We start from the raw sequence: 20,835 nt of genomic DNA on the forward strand, positions 1-20,835 counted from the left end.
GTCAGGTTTTAATAATCCCTCTCTCGCTCAATGCAGGAAGCGGCTGCAGTAGCCCAAGGCTGTGGCTGTCGCGCCAGGGCCACCGAGGGTCTGTCCTTAAAGTGCCAGACAAGGGAGGGGGCTGCAGATGGCAGCTGCAGGGTGTGGGGCAGCCCCACTGCTCCTGGCATCTCTCCTGGTACCCAGGCCCGTTCCCCTGTGTGATGTCTGTCTCTGTCTGAGCTGCGACCCGGGGTGCCTGTGCTCATGTCTCAGGATGGGAGCCAGCTCTGGGTACCCACAGGAGGCCCTGGCCCTGGCCCTGGCCTGGTGCTGCCTGGGCATCATGGTGGGGTCACAGCCTCCCTTGGCATGAGCACAGGGCTGGGGCCACACGGGTCACTAAAGGGGAACATCTGGAGGTTTGCCATGGGTTTGGCAGCGTGGGCACTGGGTCTGCCAGCAAACACCCGACATGGCTCTGTAGCAGCAAGGGGAAGCTCCAGTGGGGTACTGCTGAGCCCCATGAGCATCACAACCATGGTCCAGGGGGAAACCAGGCAGGAGGGATCCTTCAGCCTGATGCGCCCACTCGGGAGGGGTGTGGGAATGGGTGGCTGCTGCTCCTCTGGGTGCAGGGCAGCAGTGGGGATGTGGCCTTGCCACGACTCCTGGGAGTGCTCCTCACCAGTGGATGCAGCAGCGGCATGGACAGACGTGTGGCAGAGGCAGCCCGAGGAGGTCGGGCTCTGGCTGGAGGGTTTCAGCCCTGAGCACCCAAAACCTTCCTGGAGGTGACTGGAGCAGTTCCTGATGCCCAAAGGTCCTCCCCTGTCCTGCTGCTGGTCCTCACTGAGCCTCCCGCTGTGGGTCGGGGCATGGGGGGTGAGGAGCTAGGTGCTATCCCAGTCCAGGGCAGCCACCTGGATGTAAAGGGAAGCCTCAGCCTCCCCCCATGGCCTAAAGCCAACTGAAGCCCCCCCAGGGCCAGCACCTCTACAGTGGCCCTAAGGAGCTGCCCCACCAGATTGAAACCCCTGATGGCTCCTTCCATAGAGTTCTGTGAAGTTTCTTTTGAGGTGCCTTTTGAGTGTGTTCCATAGGGTGCTTACAGTGGATGCTTACAGTGCTTAGTGCAGTTGGTACAGACAGTTATAACTATGTACAGGTCACTTTCTTCCCCAGCTTCAAAGTGTTCTCCAGGCTCCCTGGGACAGGTCTGTTCTCCAGCTCCTGCTTTAAATCTGGGTATTTTTTCTGAGGTCATGATTTTGGACTCCGATCTTGACCCGAAGTCCCTTCTCCAGCTGCATTTCTGTGGGTCAGGGTCAGTGTTTCTTCCCATCGCAGCCAGAGTGGTCTCACTGCTTTGGAGAAGAAGCACTGTCTCACGCCACGCTCTCAGCTCTTGGCCAACCCCATGCTGGTCTCATGATGCTCTTCCCCTTTTCACAGCAGCAGCTGTGGGCATCAGGGCTGTGGCTTCACCCTTTGTCTTCCCGCAGCTTCCCTCCTCTTTCCGGAGGCATCACTGGGGTTTTGCTTCCTTTTCTTCCCCCCTTGGTGCAAGGGGGATGTGGCTGTAGCCCCACTCCAGCTATGGCCGTCCTGGGCTGTTGGTCCTGCCCCGGGGATGTGCTGATGCTGCACCTCCGTCTCTGCCGCCTCTGTCTTGCTCCAGTTTACATCAGGATGGAGAAGGCGTTGTGGGAGATACAGTGATGAGAGGTCATTGCCGTGTCCCCATCCCATGGCGTGTCCCTGTGTCCATATGTCCATGCCGGGGGCAGGAGCCGGCGGGGCTAAGGGAGCCGGTGGTGCCGGCCGCGTCCTCCCGTAGGGAGGCAGCAAAACACCGTCTATGGCAGCGCCGCGTCGGCCGGGGCTGCGGAGGCACCGGGAGGCACCGGGAGGCACTGGGAAAGCGCTGATGGTCCTGAGCTGCTCTGCACTGGGCCGCCCCACAGCTCCGCTCTGCCCCCCAGGACCCTTTTCCCCCCGGCTCTGGGGTGATGCCTCGCAACGGCACCGGAGCAGGACACTGGGACCCAAGAGCCTGCAGTGGTTCAGCACCCAAAACTCCTTCCCCCGTCTTCCCAGGGGGGCTGGAGCTGTGGGGGCACCCTGTGCTGTGACCCCACAGCCATGGGGTGAGGTGGCAGCCGTCGAGGGGAGCTTTGGGGCAGCGGGACAGGGGCACCCCCATGGCTCCCAGTCCAGGAGTGTGAACCCCTGATCCCGGGGCATCTGCATGGCTCACGGAGCATCCCCTGGCATGACCCATCCTTTGCATCCCTGAGAGGCTCCTTGGGTGGGATGTAGCTCAGCGTGTGTACACTTGACTGTCGGCTGCAGGGGCTGGGCAGAGAACAGAGAAGCCAAAACCCCTGTTTTTCTACCTTAAGGTTCTGAGATGACCGGTGGGGAAGGTCCCTGAGAACCACAGGAGGTTCAATCCACACAACGGCCCAGAGACCCCACATAGAGCATCGCACTGATCTGGTCACCCTGTGCTGGGCTCAGGGGTGCTCTGGGGGTACAGGGCCAAGCAGGGCAGCATTGGTGCAGCCCAGGGAGCAAATCTCTCCCTGATGGCCCCTTGCCCAGCTCCACGGCAGCAGAGGACCCGCGTTCCCTCCAGCACGCGGAGCTGACAGGCGCTGTTTGAGGGGCTACAAATCAGAGCTGAAAAGCCGGGGCTGGACAGGCTGTCTGGGAACAGGTAACCTGAGCCCCAGGAAAGGAGGACTCAGGAAGGCGCTTTTCAGCAATCATATTCATCATCTTCAGCTCAGACTCATTAGGCTCGGGAGCCCGGCCCCCGCCACCGCCAACGCCTCCCGCACGCAGATAGAGCCCCTGGCTCAGACAAATAAATGCTTCCAGCTTCCCGGTGGATGCAGCAGGTCAGGGAGCATCTGATGCCAATTACACACGGTGTAGGGTTCCCTGCCCGCGCTCGCCAGCACCGTGCACTGAGGCGGCTCCCGCGCTCCGACCTTCCGATGGCCCCATGGATCACCCTCTGCTCCCTCTGTGCCAGGTGCCATGGGGGCAGACAAGGGGGAGAGCAGCCCTGTGCCACCCATGGTTTGAGCTCCTTCATGCTGGGGTCAGGGACCAGCACAGGGATCTCCCACCTGAGCGGCTCAGGGGATGCTTGAGGGCAGCCTCACTGCATGGCTGTTCCCACCATGGGGGGTTGTGCACAGCACTGAGCATCAGCGTGTCACTGTGTCCCCATCACATGTGCTCACAGCACAGTGCAGCAAGAACCCCTCCTTCCTGCTCCCTGATGTAGGACTAAGGGTGGGAAGCTGCCCTGACTGGTTTGGAGCCATCGTGGTCCAGGGTATCCCAGAGTCCCTGGCGCTGCACAGCCACTTCAAGCAGTGGGAAGCACGCTGGGGCTGTGCATGACCATGTAACACCACATGGGTGCCCTGAGTCCTACTGTGTACGTGGGTCCATCCCCATCTCAGGGTCTGAGCAAAGGGAGCTGTGGGAGTCTTCACCCCATTTAGGTCCAGAATTGTACCACGGAAACCTAGGGATGAGGCTTGGAAGGACCCTAGGCTGCAGGCACCCATCCTGAGCGGCGACAGCAGCCAGCACAGCCATGCTGAGCGCCGCAACGAAATGGGTGCAGGCAGCTCCACTCACCCAACGGCTCATAGGGGCAGCTCCATCCTTCCCCTTCTCCAACTGGCCTGGATGTCCTTAATTGCCCAAAGGTCAGTGTCCCCGAGCCCGGGGCCACGTGTCGGAGGGACCCCGAGCAGGAACCTGACACGGACACGAGTCATTCGGGATCAACGCTGGGGGCCAGGAAATTGCAACGGACACGAACCTAAATACACCGCACGTCCCCCCAGGTAATCAGGGACCGGGCCAGATTCTGGCTGACAGCTTAAATGCCTTAATTCCTTGTCCGCTGCGGTTCGAGGGGGTCCCGTGTGCCGTGGGCTTCTCCCAGGCAGTCTCCGAGCTGGAGGTTTGCCTGTAATTGGAGGCATGCTGCATTCCCCTGAAGGTAGCCAGGTCCCACCGGAGGGGGGCTGCGGGAAGGCAGCAATTTCCCTTATGGAATTATTTACCTGATTAGAGAGTTTATTTTATCAAAATTGTTTCAGAATGGGGCCGCTCGGTGTGTCCAGCGTGGGGAGCTCCCCGGTGGGGCCGGCGGCCTGGAGACAGGTAATTTGTGTGCTTAATGGGACTAATGCACCAGGCAATTACAGCGATGGATTTCACGGCTGCAAAGTGCCCTGCTCCCATTAATTAAAAATCTGTTAAGAAGATTAGCACATAAAGGTATCAAAAGAAACCCAAGAGTTTCTTTCCCCACCGGCCCCCCGAAGGCGAGTGTGGGAGTGCTGGATTGCTCACATTAGCACAAAAATTGCTCTTTTAAGGGTAAGGGCCTTGCTTCCAAAGTAACCGCTGACAGTTTTCCTCTGACTTCCCTACCAAGAAGTCCTTTATGTTTAATTATAGTTTGTTTAAATTAGCCCCGATTGTTCACTTGCAGTGTTAGCTTAAATACATTCTGAACATGCGGCTCCCCCGTGCCCTGCCGGTGCGGTGTGAGGAGGGCAGCCTCCAGCCCTGGCAGGTGCCCCTGCCACAGGGATGATGCTTGGGGCCACCCAGGAGGAGATGGGGGTCTGGTGGGGTCCAAACTCAGCATCCCTCATTGAGATGCTCACACCAGAGCAGGAGCCAGGGGTGGTGGTACCCACCATAGGGTACCACAGCTGCCAAACCCTGCTCTGCAGCAGGCTCTGGTGATGGGCAGCTCCTCACTGTGATGGTCTCCAAGACCCCACCAGTGGCTCCTCTGCAGCAGGATCCCTGATCCATCACCACCTGCACCCCATGGACACCGTCCCCACTGCTCCCATCCCCATGCTGCTGCTGCCGGCACTGCCCAGCCTCTCGCTCAGCATTGGTGCCACTCCTGGCCTTTGTCCACAGCCAGACACTGAGCAAAACAAAAGCACATTCCCCGGCAGCTGAAGGTGCCATTTTTACGGCTGGGCTGAACGAGGAAGTATTTTTTGATCTCTTAAAAATCCTGAATATTATCTGACAGTTTATCTTGTTTCTCCGCATCCGTGCCTTTGCCGCAACGCCAGCTCATTTACATGTGTATTGCGCCTGCCTCCACGGGTGCTGAGGTCAATTGAAACTCAAGAAAAGAGGAGAAATTTATGCAAAACTGTTGATTGCATTTGTATGTAATGAAATCATCCAATATTCATCTGACTATAGACTCTAATCTGAAAGGAGAAGTGAAGGACATAAGAGTCACTGGAAAGCAATAATGAGCTTCTGTAGTGATTAAAAAAGCACTTGAGCTTTCTGAAAATCCAGCCAGAAATCGTGTCTAATCAACACGGAATATAGGAGGCAGAGATTACATTGATACATTTTGCAAAGCTCACTGTTGAAAATGTATGCGAGCTGTAAACTCTGACATGCCATCCATGGTCTGTTTTACACAAATCCGGGCGGCACACAATCAGCGCCCGGGCTCGTCCCTGGCACAAAGCAATCTTGGTGTCTCTGCTCGATGACTCACAAGGAGCGCAATCACATCTATTTTGAAGAGCGATGTTGGTTTTTAACTATGTCGAGAGCTTCCAGCTTCCTTGGAGTTTTTCCTTCCTTTTGCCTCCGCTTCACGTTTCCACATGGCCGCGGGGCTCGGTCTGGGAGGTGGCAGGAGGCTGGGCCCCGTCCGCCCCGGTCCCTGCCACCACCCCCTTGGTGCATGTGCCCCGGTTCAGCTGCTCGGAACAAACCCAAGTGTCCTGGTGGAGCTGAGTGCGGATGCCTGGGCAGCCCTGGGAAGGACGCGGGTCTCTGCCTGGGCTGTGATGAGTGGGGATGTGAACAGGGGTACCGCTTTTGATGGGATGCGATCCCCTTGGGGACCACCAACCCATGAGGCCATGGCAGCACTTGCCATGTGGGACCTGCTGGTGCCCCATATCTGCATGTGCCGATGGAAAAGTGTTCCTGGTGAGCACGGCAGCGTGTGGAGAGCCCAGGGCACAGCTCCGTAGGGTCTGGCCATGGCCCTCTGCCATGCCCTGCACCATCCAGAGGCATTTAACTGCTGAGGCCAAACCATTTGGTGGCCAAAGCAGCATCACTGACATCAAATCCATGTTACAACCAGCCCAACCATTTTCTGGCCCACAGTCCCTTTCCCTCCTGGGCTATTCAGCACAGCTGGAACTCCTTCCCACCCGCCAACAGCATCAGCTGCAGCTTCTTATCAGCTCTGGGTGTGATCCAGGCTGGAACCAAGTGAGAGGTTCCTGCTGATGCTGATGGAGGAAGTGTTTGGAGCAGGCAGGCCTCGTGCTGCAGCTCTTGGTGTGGAGCAGCAGGTGATTTGTGCAGCAAAGGGAACGTGGGACCTGTCCAGAGCCACCCTGTGTGCCAGCCGGCTGCAGTCACAGTGAGTGTCTGTCTGCTCTTCCCCTGGGGGGGGGGGTTACAGTGGCCCATGGCAGGCAGGGGGTGGTCTCCCAGCACCCACTGTGTGCTGTGGGTGCTGCTGCAGTCCTCTGTGTATGGAAGATGCTGGTCATGTGGTGCAAGGTCCCACAGTGAGCAGGATGGGCTGTGGTCACACAGCTCTGCAGGCTCATGTGCTGCTTGTGCTGCATTGCTGGTATTGGGGTGAGAGCAGCATCTGCAGGCACTGTGGCTGCTCCTGGTTGATGCACAGTGTATGGGGTGAGGATGCAGGTGAGTGGACTCCCCAGCCCTCCTCCAGCATGCAGTGCTTGGCTGCAGCCACTCAGAGAACAGGTCTCTGCCTTTCTTCACATTTAAAAGCTGGTTTTGCACCTAGTTTTGCCTTGCCAGTGTGACCAGCACCAGGTCCCCTCCTGGCACATCCCAAAAGCATAGGGCATGGCTGCACTGAGGATGGGCAGCTCCATCCCCAGCTCAGTGCTGGTGCCATCTTACTGCTTGGTTTTAATTTATGTGAGGTGGAGTAAAGGGTAAGGAGTAGCAGTGAATACTTAGGAAATTCATCTGTGCAGTGACTCTGCAGCTCCACTGCCTGCATCCACCATCCCACCCCTCCGTCATCCCATTGCCATCACCTCAAACCTTTAAGAGAATGGGAAGAGGCTGGGGTAGCCCCATGGGCAGCACCAGCAGCAGCTTCTCCACCTGCCCTGGCTTAGAGAAACACCCAGCTCAGCAGCTGCTGCTCCAGGGCAGGTACCAGGAAACCCTTCAGGTCCAGGCTGGATGCTGAGGCTGCAGCAACAGCACAAAAAGCCTGGTTGATAAATGTCAAAAGGAATCCAGATTTGGGCTGAAAGCAATTTGCCGAGCCATGCAAGCGCCCTGGGCTCACCATTTGCCTGCCTTCATTTATCATGGTGAGCACTTTGGCCAAAATACACAAAGGAGAGAAATTGTTGATGTGTGGGGCCCTCGCAGAGCAAATCCTTCATCCTCCTCCCCCTCCCCACTGCACACAAACTAAGGGTTTGGGAGTTGTTTATTTAAGGACTGCAGAGCACTTGGTGCTCTTTGAACCCAAATGCCTTGGGAGCAGGGCTATGGGGCTGGCCACCACCTTCCCTCCTCTCCATGAGGTGCTGTTTGCTGCTGCTGGCAAGGACCTGCTGGTCGTGAGTTGAGAAGCACGATGTGCTCAGAAACCTGCTCTGCTTCTACCTCTTCCACCCCCTCAAACATGGTACTAGTGGCTGGCACAGGGGGGTCTGTAACTGGTCAGGGGTGGCAGATGCTGGTTTTGGCAAGTTCTTGTGTTGGTTTTGGGTCTTGGTCTAGGTAACACTGACAGCACTGGTTTCGGTTCTCTATCCACAAAGCCATGGGGAATGCAAAGCCTGTCTCCCCTGCCCACCCTGCATCAGCTGGTGCCAAGCTCCTCATGCCTTCCCAGTAGCCAGGCTGCAGATGACTGCTGGCCACTGCAATGGGCAAACACATCCTTTGGGATGCATGAACCCAAGGGGCCAAACCAGCCAGGAGCTGCCTCTTCCAAGGCTGCTCCTCCGCACCTCATCTTAACTTTATTTTAAGCAAAAAACCAAATGCCAAGGTCCACAACAGGAGAGCACAGGCTCCTCCTGCAGTGGTCCTGGCTTCTGTGAGGTGCTGGGATTCAAATGGGCTGGTGCACACGGTGAGCAGGGCAGCTGCTCCTCCTGTACCCCGGCTCCCACATGCGAGCCCTTTCCAGCAGTCTCCACTCTTCCTCCCTGTTGTTTTATTTTAATCTTGGTTCACCCAATTCTGTTGCCACCGGGATGAAGACCAGTGAGGAGAGATCCCCCCTCCCTCCAGGATAACACAAAGTGGAGGGACCCCAGCACAGAGCTGCTCTGGAGGTCTGGCAGAGCTGCCCCTGCCCATGGCTCTGGGCAAGGATGGTCACTGGGGTTTGTGGCAGTCCAGCCTTACTCGAGGGGGGAGTGTGTCCATCTGGATGATGCTCATCCAAGCAGCTCCTTGGTCTTTGCTGCCAGCAGCTTGTCCATCTCCGCTGCAGCGCTGTCTGCCATTTGCTGGATCTGTGGCAACATGGTACAAGTCAGAGTTGTGTGCTGGGTGAGAGTTTAAAGGGAAACGAAGGAAGGGATCGCCTCCTCAAACAAAGCCTAAAGTCTTAGTAAAACCCAAATAGTGCTGGGGCAATAACTGGCTCTTAGTGGGGGCTCCTACCATCCCTCAGTGATTCCGTGCCAGTGTTGCATCTGTACAGTGAGAACAGGGACGGGTCAAAGGCTTTGAAAAGAGACACACACCAACTCCTGGCTGAGCTTCACAAGTGACTTGGTCCTTGTTTAACAGAGGGACTTTAGGGAAGGCAGAGTTAGAGACCTGCTGGTGTTGGCACCAGAGAAGAGAGAGTTTACCTTGTCACCTCCTGCAGCCTCTCCACTGTTAGAACCAACCAGGTAACAGCAGGAGCGCAGCCCTGGTACGTGCTAGGGATTCACACATCAAGTAACTGATCTGTTTATTTCTTATGAAAATAAACGAAACGGTGATTGCTGAAGCACTGCCCAGGAAGCAGGACTCTGGAAACACCGGATGGATGTGGCAGGCATGGAAACGGGACCAAAATGTGCACGTGCTTATTTGAGTGAGCGCAGGTAAGGGCTGGAGCACATCGGGGTGGGGGTTATGCACCAGTTTTCCAGGACTGATTAGGATGCACTCTCTACATGATGATGACCTTTCCTCACACTGAAACATTTGGGTACAAGCGAAAACTAGACTTGAGCCGATACCTCCACAAATGCAGAAACCATCTGCCCGCTCTGGGAGAGCGGCTTCCCAACAGGATTCGGTTACAATAGCATGGCCATTTTTCCTGCTTGTACAAACGCTCTGTATATCGATGTTTATTTTTGTGAGCACACAGAGAACTGTCCCAAAGCATTTGCAATGTATCTAACTTTAGCTGTTAATAAACAAACAGCTAAAAAGTAATGGCCTGCCTTCAGAGGCATCAATTCAGCAAAACACTTAGGCTTGCGCCTGAGTTTATGCCCAAGTAATTGACTTTAGTGACATCTGCTCTTAGGGAATTAGGCATGTGCTTAAGTATTTTCCTGAATTGGAGCCAAAAACTCCTAACAGAGATAATCTCGCTAGCCTTTTCATTAATAACAAACTGGAGCAATCCTCATTAACCCCAGCTGTTTTGCAGTGGCCAGGCCCTGTGTAAATGGTGGTAAAGCTATGGATGTAGGTCGTTTTGCTCCCCGAGTTCAGCTGCTTTGTGCAACAGCCCCTGTAAGCCTGAAAGCTTTGGGGAACAGTTTTTCCCCCTGTGTCAGTTTACAATGGTTAGTATCATAAATCTGGCTTTGAGATTGAAGCCCCAAATCTCATAAAGAAAAAGCAAATACAACAGCCAGTGCTGACTCAAAACATCCAGCCCCGGGCCACCCATTCCCCAGCTGGGTTCTCAGTGCTGGAGATCTGTCAGCAAAGGGCTGGCACCAACACACCGGAGCTCTGAGACATCGTGATGTGGCAGAAGAAAAGAATGCATTACCTGCTTTTCCAGCAGCCAGATGGTATCTTCAGACACTTTGCTCTTGCTCTTCTTTATCTGGTTGATGCTTTTGCTTCGCACCTTTCTCAGCGCCTCTTTGGACTTGTTGGTGGACTGCTTGGCAAGCTTGGCCAGGCTCTCCCTGTGCTCTCTGGTTACCCTAGCAGCAAGGAGGGGGAAAAGAACACCAAAAGGAAAAACAGTGTCACGTGTGGCACAGCCAGCTTCGTTTTCTGCAGAGGACTTCGGGTAAATGCAGTGATCATCTCTGCCACAGCACAGGGACACCTAAAAGCTGCCTGTGTTAATCATAGAGCTCTGTACTGCAGAGGGATTTAACAGCTCTGGGCACATTTTCACCCTGCTTGGGTCCACCTGAGCCACCTCTGCACAGCACCACCAAGGCAGCACACCCCAGTGAAGCAAGTCTTGAGCCTAGCATGGGAAGTTCCCAGCACAGCCCTAAGCTGATGGACTTGGACTGGATCTTACTTGGTTTACAGTTGTCACTGCAGTGCTTGAAATTTATGCTGAAATGTTCAGAGTTTCCTTTTTTCTGCTGCCAAAGCATCTGTGGGAAAGAGGGGAAAATCCAGCTCCAGACCTGAGAGATGGAGCTGAAAAGCATAATCCTGCAAAGCTGGGAGGAAACCTCTGTCCCTTCCTGAAACTCTTGGTATTGTCTCTCTGCAGCCAAAGAGCTTGAATTATGTATCTGGAAGCTACAGAGCTTATGTTTCACTCAGCCTTAGTCCAGCTCATCACGACCAGGCTTTTCCACCAAGACAATGCTTTGACAAGAGGATGATGCTACACATGGCTCACCCCAGGTAATGCAGCCCAGGAGAACTTCAGCTCCACTTTCCCCCTGACACGGGGCCAGTTACTGCTGTGGTGCCTCAATAAAACCCTCAGATTGCTATCCCAAGCCAAGGTGATGAGGGAGCCTGGCCATCTGAATAAGGCACAGGGAACGGCTGGGGCGTCACCTCAGCTCTGGTACCGCTCCAGCATCTCCAGCTCATCACTGTCAACATCAACTGCTAGTGCTTAACAATAATAATCAATATCGTGGCTATTGGAGCTCCCAGACCCCCTCGAGTATGAACCCCCTGTGCTCCCCCCGAGGCTGGAGGGCAGGAGAGCGCCCGTCTGCTTGCAGCAGCTCTTACAAAATAAACATCTCACAGGAGTATTTAGAGATCGGCTGCAGCAGCCCCGGGTCACCAAAACACTGAGGCCGGGGCTCTTCCTGCATGGGGCTCAGGAAGCGCGGGGCGAGGGCTCCCCGGGCAGTAGCAGCTCTGCCCATGCATGGGGGTGTGTTACAGGGATGCTGCTGGGGCACGGTCGGACCCTCAGCCCTTCCCAAGCTCGCGCTGAGCCCAGCGAGTGACGCACATGCCGATACCTTCCCAGGTTGCTCGCAGCAGATGTCTGCAGAGGCGCTGGCCTCGTGCCAGTTTATCTTCATTTCATGGTGCAAGAGGGAATAGGCTTCCCAGAAGTGATGAGTAATAACGGGGATTTGGAATCACTGGGAAAGCTGACAGAGAGAGCAGCGACCCAGCCCTGGCATCCATAGCTTTGCCTTGCAGGCACCCTGTCCTCCCCCAGCCCATCCCGCTCCATGAGGAGATGGGCAGTGGATTTCACACGTGGCAAGAGCTTCTGGTCAGTACAGGCTCCAAGCTGGACCAAACACCCAATTAAAGTGAGTGGGGTTACTCGTGGTTTCCTCTGCATCCCAACATCGATGCCTTCAGGGCTTCTCGTGTTCGATCTCCCCAGCCGGAGGTCCCGCAGCGCATGCGGAACCAGCAAAGCCGGCTCACAAACAGGGGTCTGCGTGAGGTCAGGTTCTCAGGCAGCTTTGTAGGGGGGTAGGGAGTCAATCCTGGCTGCTAAACTTGGGAGGAGGGAGCTGGAATTCCCATCTCCTGCTGGGTGGCGAGGCAAGCTGGGCTGCAGCAGGGCTGGGGAGACCCAGCTCGCCGACAGCTATTCGCCTCCCTGCTCCCGCTCGGTTACTCCGAGTTGTGCCGAGGGTATCACTCGCCTGCTTGGGGCTGCAGAGCCTTTAAGGAAATGTTTTTGTTTATGCAGCGCTGCCAGATTTCCTATGCTTCTTGGCACGGGGTCACAGCTTTCATGCCTCCTTGTCTGTCTTTATTAACACCAATTTCTTTTTATCACTGCGCAGTGCCGTGGAGTTTCTCAGCGGGTTTTATGTTCCAGCCAGACTGTGTGTAAATTCTCAGCAATGCTACCAACAATGCCAGAAACGGACACTTTTTCAAGCAGATGCTGTTTCTGGTTAAGGAATCCATCAACACGAGCCAGGCCCATGGTTTCTAAGGACAGTTGTTTAATCCTGCCCCCAGATCTGGGACTTTTAAGCTGTTCTTAGATATGTTTTCTTTTCTGTCTAGTAACCATTGTCCCTACCCCCTCTTTAAAGCCAACAAAAGCATAAAGTGAACCTGGGGAAGGGTGCCAGAAGTGGGGAACAGGGAGAAGGTCCCTGTCTGTTGACCCTTCTGCTCTCCCCACTGCAAGGAGCAGTGGGCTCAAATCCTGCCATTCCCTCAGGGACAATCCTGCCCTTGCCAGGATCAGGATGGAGGCTGGTTCCTGACATGCCAGGGTGTTCAGAAATGCACACAACCCCTTGGGTAACATCTCTTTTTCTGCTTCCCCCAGTGACCAGTGGTTTAAGCACTGCAACCCCTGGATGCTCCTCTCATACAGCAGAAGCAGACCCACAGCGAGCACAACATGGGTCACGTCTCCAACGCAAGACGCTTCTGCGGTAAGAGTAATTTCTGTATCTCAAACACTAGGAATTTCCTGTGAAGAGAGGGATCAGTTAAAGGAAAGTAGGCTTAACTAAATACTCTGCATGCATAATTGCAGATAAACATAGGGTGCAACGTATATTGCTCAACAAAAAGCATGCAAGAGGCTTCTGATGATGAGCGATCCAGAGTAACGCAGCGCAGAAACAGCTTTGGGCTCTTTCAAAGGAGAGGGTTTCTTGGAGTCCTGTCTCCCTGTCGTAGGTATCTTTGCATATTTCTTAAAGGGCAAAGGGAAAAGAAAAACGCTCACAATGAGTCATTAAACTTTCAAAAGAGTCATCTGGCTTTCAGTAAAGCATGTGTAAAAATATGACTGATTTACAAACAATATCCAGCGTAACACAATGGGTCCAAAAAAGATGAATCTAAAAATGAGGCACCACCAGAAAAGACACAAGGTCAGGTCAAATTCGGCCAAGAGATCAACCAATACGAATGTTCCCATGGCTGCTTTTCTTTCTCTTCTTTTTTTTTTTTTTCCCCTTTTAAAACCCTCAGAGAATACTTTTTACACAAATAAATATTGCCTGTGCGGTGCTAGCAACACAAACAGGAGAATGCCTTAGGGAGCAGAGGGGATCCGAGCAGGCAGCAGAAGTAAACACCAGCGGAACGAGTGTATTTTTTCTGCTACAACTGCAATGCAAAAGCTAAACTCCTAGAATAAATACTGAAAAGTAAACTCCATCTTCAAATACTCAGCTGAAACAGGCGCAAGCGCTGAAGCTGGATCTGCATAAGGCACAACGACACGTGTCCGGCTGATAGAGCAGGCTAAAAAGTGTCTTTAGTAACAGGTCAGCTTTGATATTACTTTTACTGTGCCTTCCCTCGTGAAAGAACAGATTTCTGTAGAAACAACCTTATCTCTATTGTCTCTTCTTTTCTGATCTGCTTCCTCATTTTTCACACCTGCCATCATTTGGGCAACCTCTCTGCATTTGTCTTGTGTATTTTGTAAAGAAGGGCTGGGAAAATGAAAAACTTAGATAATTTAAGACAGCCATTCAGGGATACAGTATTAAAGAGAGGCCGCTAATAGAATTTGACTATTTCCACCCTCCCTGTGCATTAGAAGGTTTTAAGGTTGAGAGGGTCTTTTGGTAAGTGGTTGAAACTCTGACAGACCCAGTCATGGTACTAAAGAGCAAACGGGATGGCAGAGGCAGACCTGTAGGGCACAGCTCCCAGGCTATAAACCTATTTAACGTAGGGCTCACTGGGCTGCCAACCAGCCAGGGAGAAAGGGGCCAGGACCTGCACCCGTTACACACCAGAGGAACAGGGGAGCACACCAGGCACATCCTCCCTGGAGAGAGAAGACTCATTTTAGCTCTGCAGCACCGCAAAAGACGGTGACAGATTTGTTTAAAAACCAATATCTTTTTAAAGATTGGGATTTTCAGTTTTGGAGTTTCCTCCCCTGCAATTCCTATTCAAGGATGACCCAAGTGCCCATTAACAATCAAACCACTGTGCAGCAACCCGGGAGCCTCAGCAATTATGAAGATAATGGTGCCCTCCTCCTCCTCCTCTCCTGAGGAATGGGGGAAGGGCAGGGAGCACGGGGAAAAGAAAATCAGCAAATAGAATGATAATGTCATTCCCTCTCACCAACAGCAATGGAAAGCTGCAATTACACTTCTCCGATCAAAATGCTAGGGAAAAAAACATTCCATAGAATTTTAAAAGTAGATGTAAAGCACGAGGAATACTTGGCTCATCCTGACTGAGAAGTCACCTGATTGTAAAACACAGCGCACGTGCAAGGGGTTTGCATGCCCAGGCAGTGTAGGGAGCTGTCTTCACCCTTTGTGGGTCCAGCACTGTGTAACCCCAGGGTGTGAGGCCATGTACACCCAGCCAGGGCATTTAGATGGCTGCAGGGTTTAAGCAGCCACAGGAACCCATGAATTATCCTTGCAACACCCAGTCCTGCCCATCTCACACACTCTGTCTATACAGGCCAGTTGTGCAGCAGTAGGAGCATCGCTGCTGGGAGGTCCAGCCTGGTCCCAGGGACCAAACACATGTGTGCAGTGGGGGAGCACTCGCTGAGCTCCCAGAAGGTACCTCTCTAGTATGATGAGGTACCTCATGTGAAAGGAATCCCATTCACAGGGGGAGCCCCCAGCGTGCTGCAGCCCAAAGCACACTAAGCAGGGATCATCAGGATTGCTTCAAAAGCGCTCTCTTGATCCAAACTGAAGCACTGATGCAGTAGCACCTTCTGCTTTGTCCAAGGGCTGGGATACTCCTGTGATGGGTGAGGGAAGCGATGCTCAAGCCTCAGCCAGGAGCAGCCTGCTTTTCTAGCAGGTCTGTTCCAAAACTTCCACACAGCCATCAGCTACACAATGTGTATTACATGAGAAGAGGGACTGGATTCCTTAGTCAAAGCTATAAATTTCCTCCTCCTTTCTTTCATCACCACATTTTAGTGTTTTCTGCAGCAAGGTGCTACTCGCCCCTAAGACTGCTGGTTCACACCAGTGCTGCTGCTACTCTATGCTGGTGCAATTCAAAGAATTTACAGCAGGGCAGCAAAGAATCAGCCCCTGACTTGAAGCAATACAGCTTCAAAAGCCTTTGGCTGTCTCTTGGAAAGCGCTGCAGCCAGCTAGGACCAAGTCTCCTCTGCAGGGGGAAGATAAAGAACAATAAGACCAACCATTAGATGCCAAAATGTGATGACTTAGAGCTCAGACACTTGGAAGAGCTTCCTCCAGCCATTTTTTAGGGGCTCAGATTTTTTTCTGAACCTGAAATACAGCTACTTGGAAAGCAGCTGCATCATGACATTACAGCAGTCATGCATGCTTCCCCTCTGAAGGGCACTCACTGCAAGCCACTGTGTTATCTTGCACGATGATGAACTTGGGCAGCCATCAATACTCACTTAGGAACTGGCACCCGGATTATTGTCCCATCCACTTCTGGGTTCAGGTTCATGCCGCTCTCCCTTATAGCCTTCGTAGCTGCAGCTGTGCTCTGTAAAACAGATCAAAAGGTAAAGGGAATTAGGAAATAATCACTCCCATATGCCAGAACTCTGTCAATAGTTGGCAATCCATCTCCATGGAACATGGAAACATTTACTTCTGTTACCAGTAAGATCAGGAAGTTACATTGGTGCGGAGAGCTTTGATCAAACCGAATGGGAAACTATGGCTGCGCTCGGTATCGGGGCAGGGGGGCACAAAGGGGGGAAGAGGGGAAGGGAAGCAACAACAAAAGAAAACTGTTTGGCTTCTTTGAAACTATTTGACTGGTTTGAGGCAACGCAGAGTGAAACCGCAATAAAATCCCAAGACATCGCCTGACTGTGGAGAAGGAGATGAAAGATTCTGAGCGTTTAGAAATTCCAGTTGAATGTTTCCCACTAGAAATCACACAGCAACTTAACCACTTCGGCACTACAGCCTGACCGCATCACATCAGGCCAGCAGCAGTTGGCTGAGAAACAGTGCCTGTGCCCAGCTCTATGTTTATCTCGCAGCTTATTACTTGGGATTAACTTCTCCAAACTCTACCACCACTGGTTGGCTACTCTGCTCTGCTCAAAACAGGGGGTGCTGCAATGGGGTAGCTGCAAAGTGATTAAGAGGCTTCCTTCCCCATCCCAGGGCCCTGGTGTACCTTTACAGAGCGACAGGCTGAATGGTTAAATCAGAGCCTTGCCAGGAGGAGCGCTCTGCCAGGTCGCTTCGTTCTTGACATTGTCAGTAACAACACCGAGCGAGTCTGTATTCATGTGGTATTTCCTACAAGGCACATTGCTATTTCTGATACTCCTTCCCATCATTCACTTTGGCTCCAAGCTGCTGCAGGAGACTGTATTTAGGGTTATTATGTATTTATCAGTTCAGCTTTTGTCAACTGAGGCAGAAAGTTAAGCTTGGCATATCTGCTTAGGTCTCCGACGCGTGCCATCACTGAACGGAATGAATGCTAGTGTTCTGTAAGACCTAACTGCTGTCCTATAGAACACAACAAGGGCAGAGAAAACGTAACCAAGATGATCTCAGCACATTAGGAATGTAAATGTGTTATTCTATGGACAGTGCTTGCTCTGTAGGAAGGAAATGCTCAGTAAAAGCTGTGTTGTTTAACATACAGATTGGAGGAGATAGAGGAAGGGGAAAATACTGCAACATTGCTCCATCAACTTGCAGCCCATGGAATAAACAGCCAGGCTTTAAAAACAGTCTTGTTTGGTTTTATAACTCCCAGGCAAACAGAATTTGGCCCTGAAAGTCCTTTTCTGTGATTATTTTCTTTTCCAGACTCTTCAGGCATTTTTATTTGCTTTTCAATGCCATGAAGTACTGACAATATGCTGTAAATAATGACATCAAGTAAATTATCTGTAATGGTTTTAAAGAGTTCAATCTATCCATGGAACAGTTATGGTATAAACTAACTGCATTGAGAGAAGCAGTTCTACTCTAGTTTCAATGAAAAATTGCCCTTTGGCTTAGACAGCCAACGCAGGCAATGCTATACAGCGGGCTATTTAATGTCTCACATGCCCACTTCTCAGCCTGAACTCCTGCTTGGACATGGGCTATAGTCATGGAGTGACTTCCCTGGCTCTCTCCGCTCTGGCACTCCAAGGGACCTCGGTGCACTCGCTGATGAGGAGCCTCCCTTCTTCAAAGCCATTATACATGCTGGATGCACTTTAAGAAACACTTAGGCATCAAGTGCTTTACACTGACCTCCTCTGAGACTTTGCTGACTTAATTAATTGGGGAAAGCCTTTGGAAAATAAATAGAGATAAGCTTTGGCAAAGCTCCAGACCTGGAGCGGGATGAATAGCTAACCTTGTGCTCTTACTGCTCCTATCTGCACGGCTGCCCAGCACTCCGTGCGAGTCTCTGCAGGGGATGTTCAGCATCAACCTGTTTGTTCCCGTGGTAATGATCTCCCCTTGCAATGCCTTCGGTGAGGTGTCCTTACCTCTGGAAAACTGGCCATGTTCACTACAATGAGCTGCGGTGACTTCAGGGAGATCTGCCCCAGCTGGTTCAGCGGAAACTTCCCATCTTTTGTCACCACGGTGATGTGATCAAGGGCCCCTCAAAAGAACCAAACACAGGGGGGTTTCAGTGTGATACAGCAAAGCTGAAGGAAAATGCGTGCACTGTGTCCCACTTCCCTTGTGCTATGCAAAATATAGATGTTACAAAGGGAAAATAACCCATGTTTATTCAGACTTCAGATGCTGTTTGTGTTCCTGCATCCCCGGTGGTATTTGCAACCTAAGTACTTCAACGCTGCTGTAAAGCACAAAAACATAGAAACAAAACTCGTGTTTGTTTTTGTTACTAAATAGGAAAACTAAGCAGGATTGTTAAGAATTAAAAGGAAATCGTTATTTTTTAATTCCTAGAGATAAAGAAAATCAAACTGTTGCTCTACAAATCAAGAGTAATGTCTTTAATGTAGCAGTGTTCTCTTCAACCCCTCACTTTTTCCCCCCCTCCAAGTCCCAAGAGGGGGTGTTGTACACGGCCTAATTTAAAGTATTCGGTTTCTCCCTGAGCTACTCTTAATCTGCTCTCTAGTTTCTGCTGCAAAATGTTAACAGGCCAAAAGGCACAGGGGACAAGAGGTACTTTATCAATGCAATTAAAAAACATACCTATGGTTAAAATAAATAGTTAAGAGCCTGAGCTATGCTTTCCAACTCCATTAAAGACTGATGTTCCCCTGCCAGAGCTGGGGTGGTGAATGATTCAAGCTTGGTCATTGTTTAATGTTAAGTTTTATCCTTGAAACTTGATACTACTTACAAATAGTTCAGAGTGTTATAGTAACTGTAGCTTAGTCAAATATATTCACGTTTCTTCCTAAAACACAAACTTCATTAAATGAACAAGGCTTGTGAAGGTCACTAAACACAAAGATGCACAGCAAAAAGAAGTTTGTATATGCCAGACACCAGCCTGATGGCAGTTTCCAAAAGGCTAATTTAATGGCAATTGGATTTTTCCTGCCCTACTGCACCATTAGCTGACAACCTGCTTCTTCATCACATCTGCAAACGGTTCAGTTAGATACTTTTGACATCTCCCACTTAGGAAAGCTATTTCCAGGAAGCTATTAACAAAAATGGATTCTTCCTGGTCAAGCTGAGGTGAAGAAAGCCTTTAGCTGGGGGACATCAAGGTTGGAGTAATTGGGTGCCCAGTGAATAACTCAATCAAAAGAAAATAGATTTGGAAAAAATCAGAGTTCTTCATTGCTAGGAAAGGTACCCGTCTTTACAGGCAATAGAGCATCATGCAAGAAGGTTACCAACCTGGTGAGGTTCTAACACTGAGGTTTCTGCTTAAGTCTTCTTTCAGAGCTTCTACCACCGCCTGCATGTCTTCACTGGTTTCCTCCAAATTGATAATATCCTCAACTAGGGCAGCACTGATATTCACTTTGGCTTGACTCTGCCCTTTACCTTTAGCTGCAGATTATATAAAAAATTAGGTTCTATTTCTGACAACAGTTAGGCTGCATTTTAAAGCAGAAAGAAGACATTAACCAACTCCCTGTTAGAATCAAAACTGAGTCCAAGATAAACCAAAATAACCATGTTTTTTAATGAGTAAATAGCCCAGCACTTAAGCACAAAATGTATCTGTTGGTTACACTGTGTGAACTGACTTCAGCCTGGACTGTGATGATTGATATCCGCTGCCCCAGCACAGCAGCAGCAGCAGCTCTCCCAGGGGAAGGGCCAACATTTCCCATGCACTGCAACACCATGAGGCAAACCAGCTCCTCCAGAGCTGCGTTCTGCCTAAGTCAGATCAATACTTGTACATGAGATAAAGGGGACAGGAAAGGAAATTCTGCCAACATACTGAGGGGCTGCAAACAGTAGGAAACCCATTACCTTTCTTGGTAGCTAGCTGTCTGGTCAGCAGCACCTGATGGACACACTGCCTGCAGCCATCCAGGAGCAAGGACGGGCAGCCCGTGGGAGCCTGTGGCAGCCCCCATCTCACTGCGAATGAGGAGCGATAAAGCAGGGAAGGCAGATGCCAGAAGCATCTTAGTGCCATGGCCATCGTCTACAGCGTCTCTCTAACCCACCTGGAAAAGAGAAGAGGCAGGTGGTCCAAGTGCTAAGAAATGGATTCAGGTCTCAGTTGTACCTATCAGTGTGAGGTGGGAGCTGAGCCCTATGGGTGCTCTGCAGTGACCAGCGGGCAAATTCAGTGGAAGGGGCTGCATGGGAATGCATCTGCACAGCCGTCCAGAGGGGCCTGTGGCACAGGCTCTGTTAAGCAGGAACAGCACATCAGGGGAGCTGGTATCCACACATCAGCTGCACAGAACCGTTAATTGCTGCCACACGTGGCCTGCGGCCCCAAACCCCGCTGAGCTCCCACAGCTTTATTCGGAGCTGCAGAACCAAACGTTAAACCCAGTCCCTGCCACGCAAGGCCGCGATGGGTGCGGGAGCCAGGGCACCACCACTGCCGGCTGCGGGAGGGACCGGACCGGCCCTTCCCTGCTCCCCGCCGCTCCGAGGCCGGCCCCGGGGGGAACCGCTGCGCCTCGTCCCCCGGCCCCGCTCACCGCGGGGCACGTGTGCGCAGGCTCCGCCCACCTCGCCCCGCCCCCTCTGCCTCCCTCTCCTCGGGGCGCACCGACCCCGCCCCTCCCGCGCGCTCCCCCCGGTGCCCCGCGGACACCGGCCCGAGCCCCGCCCCTCCCGCCGTGCACCGGGGCCGGGGAGCGGGACCGGGACCGGGACCGGGACAGGAGGGGGGAGCGTGGCCGCCCGCAGGCTCGCTCACCGTCCCGCGGCCCCTTGCGTTCCATCAGCGTCATCGGCCCGCGCCGCGTCCGTACGTCACAAGTCGTCGCCAAGGGCGGGGCGAGGCGAGGCCTAGGCGAGAGCAGCGCGGCAG

At 52.5% G+C, this 20,835-nt stretch overlaps 1 protein-coding gene and 1 long non-coding RNA gene across 3 annotated transcripts; one reads left to right on the plus strand and one right to left on the minus strand.

Annotated features, from left to right (window-relative positions):
* The first annotated feature begins 3,910 nt into the window (after window positions 1–3,910).
* On the plus strand, window positions 3,911–18,973 carry LOC130598999 (uncharacterized). 2 transcript variants are annotated; one of them, XR_008972129.1, is made up of 3 exons: window positions 3,911–6,451; window positions 12,758–12,866; window positions 17,814–18,973. It is a non-coding gene; the product is annotated as an uncharacterized LOC130598999 (long non-coding RNA). The 2 variants fall into 2 exon arrangements; XR_008972130.1 differs by lacking the exon at window positions 3,911–6,451 and adding an exon at window positions 10,212–10,884.
* Window positions 8,238–20,789, minus strand: MRRF (mitochondrial ribosome recycling factor). The gene is made up of 7 exons (XM_057409035.1): window positions 20,722–20,789; window positions 19,812–20,011; window positions 19,224–19,379; window positions 17,879–17,997; window positions 15,815–15,906; window positions 10,055–10,214; window positions 8,238–8,558 (listed from the first exon to the last, which is right to left on the minus strand). Exons 2-7 carry the CDS (start codon window positions 19,984–19,986, stop codon window positions 8,481–8,483), a joined length of 780 nt encoding a protein of 259 aa, XP_057265018.1. The 5' UTR covers window positions 19,987–20,011; window positions 20,722–20,789; the 3' UTR covers window positions 8,238–8,480.
* Between the last annotated feature and the right edge of the window lie 46 nt (window positions 20,790–20,835).

Source organism: Pezoporus wallicus, unplaced genomic scaffold (assembly GCF_028554395.1).
Source record: "Pezoporus wallicus isolate ANWC-B61680 ecotype Strahan unplaced genomic scaffold, APGP_CSIRO_Pwel_v1 contig_8341, whole genome shotgun sequence".
NCBI lineage: Eukaryota > Metazoa > Chordata > Aves > Psittaciformes > Psittacidae > Pezoporus > Pezoporus wallicus.

Bases quoted from the DNA above. Each gene is read 5' to 3' on its own strand.
- MRRF (XM_057409035.1), bottom strand. From the start codon at position 19,986: ATGGCCATGGCACTAAGATGCTTCTGGCATCTGCCTTCCCTGCTTTAT. The intron at 17,998-19,223 runs GTTGGTAACCTT...GGTTCTTTTGAG, and splicing joins CAGTGTTAGAACCTCACCAG to GGGCCCTTGATCACATCACC. The intron at 8,559-10,054 runs GTAATGCATTCT...ATGTTGCCACAG, and splicing joins TCTGGCTGCTGGAAAAGCAG to ATCCAGCAAATGGCAGACAG.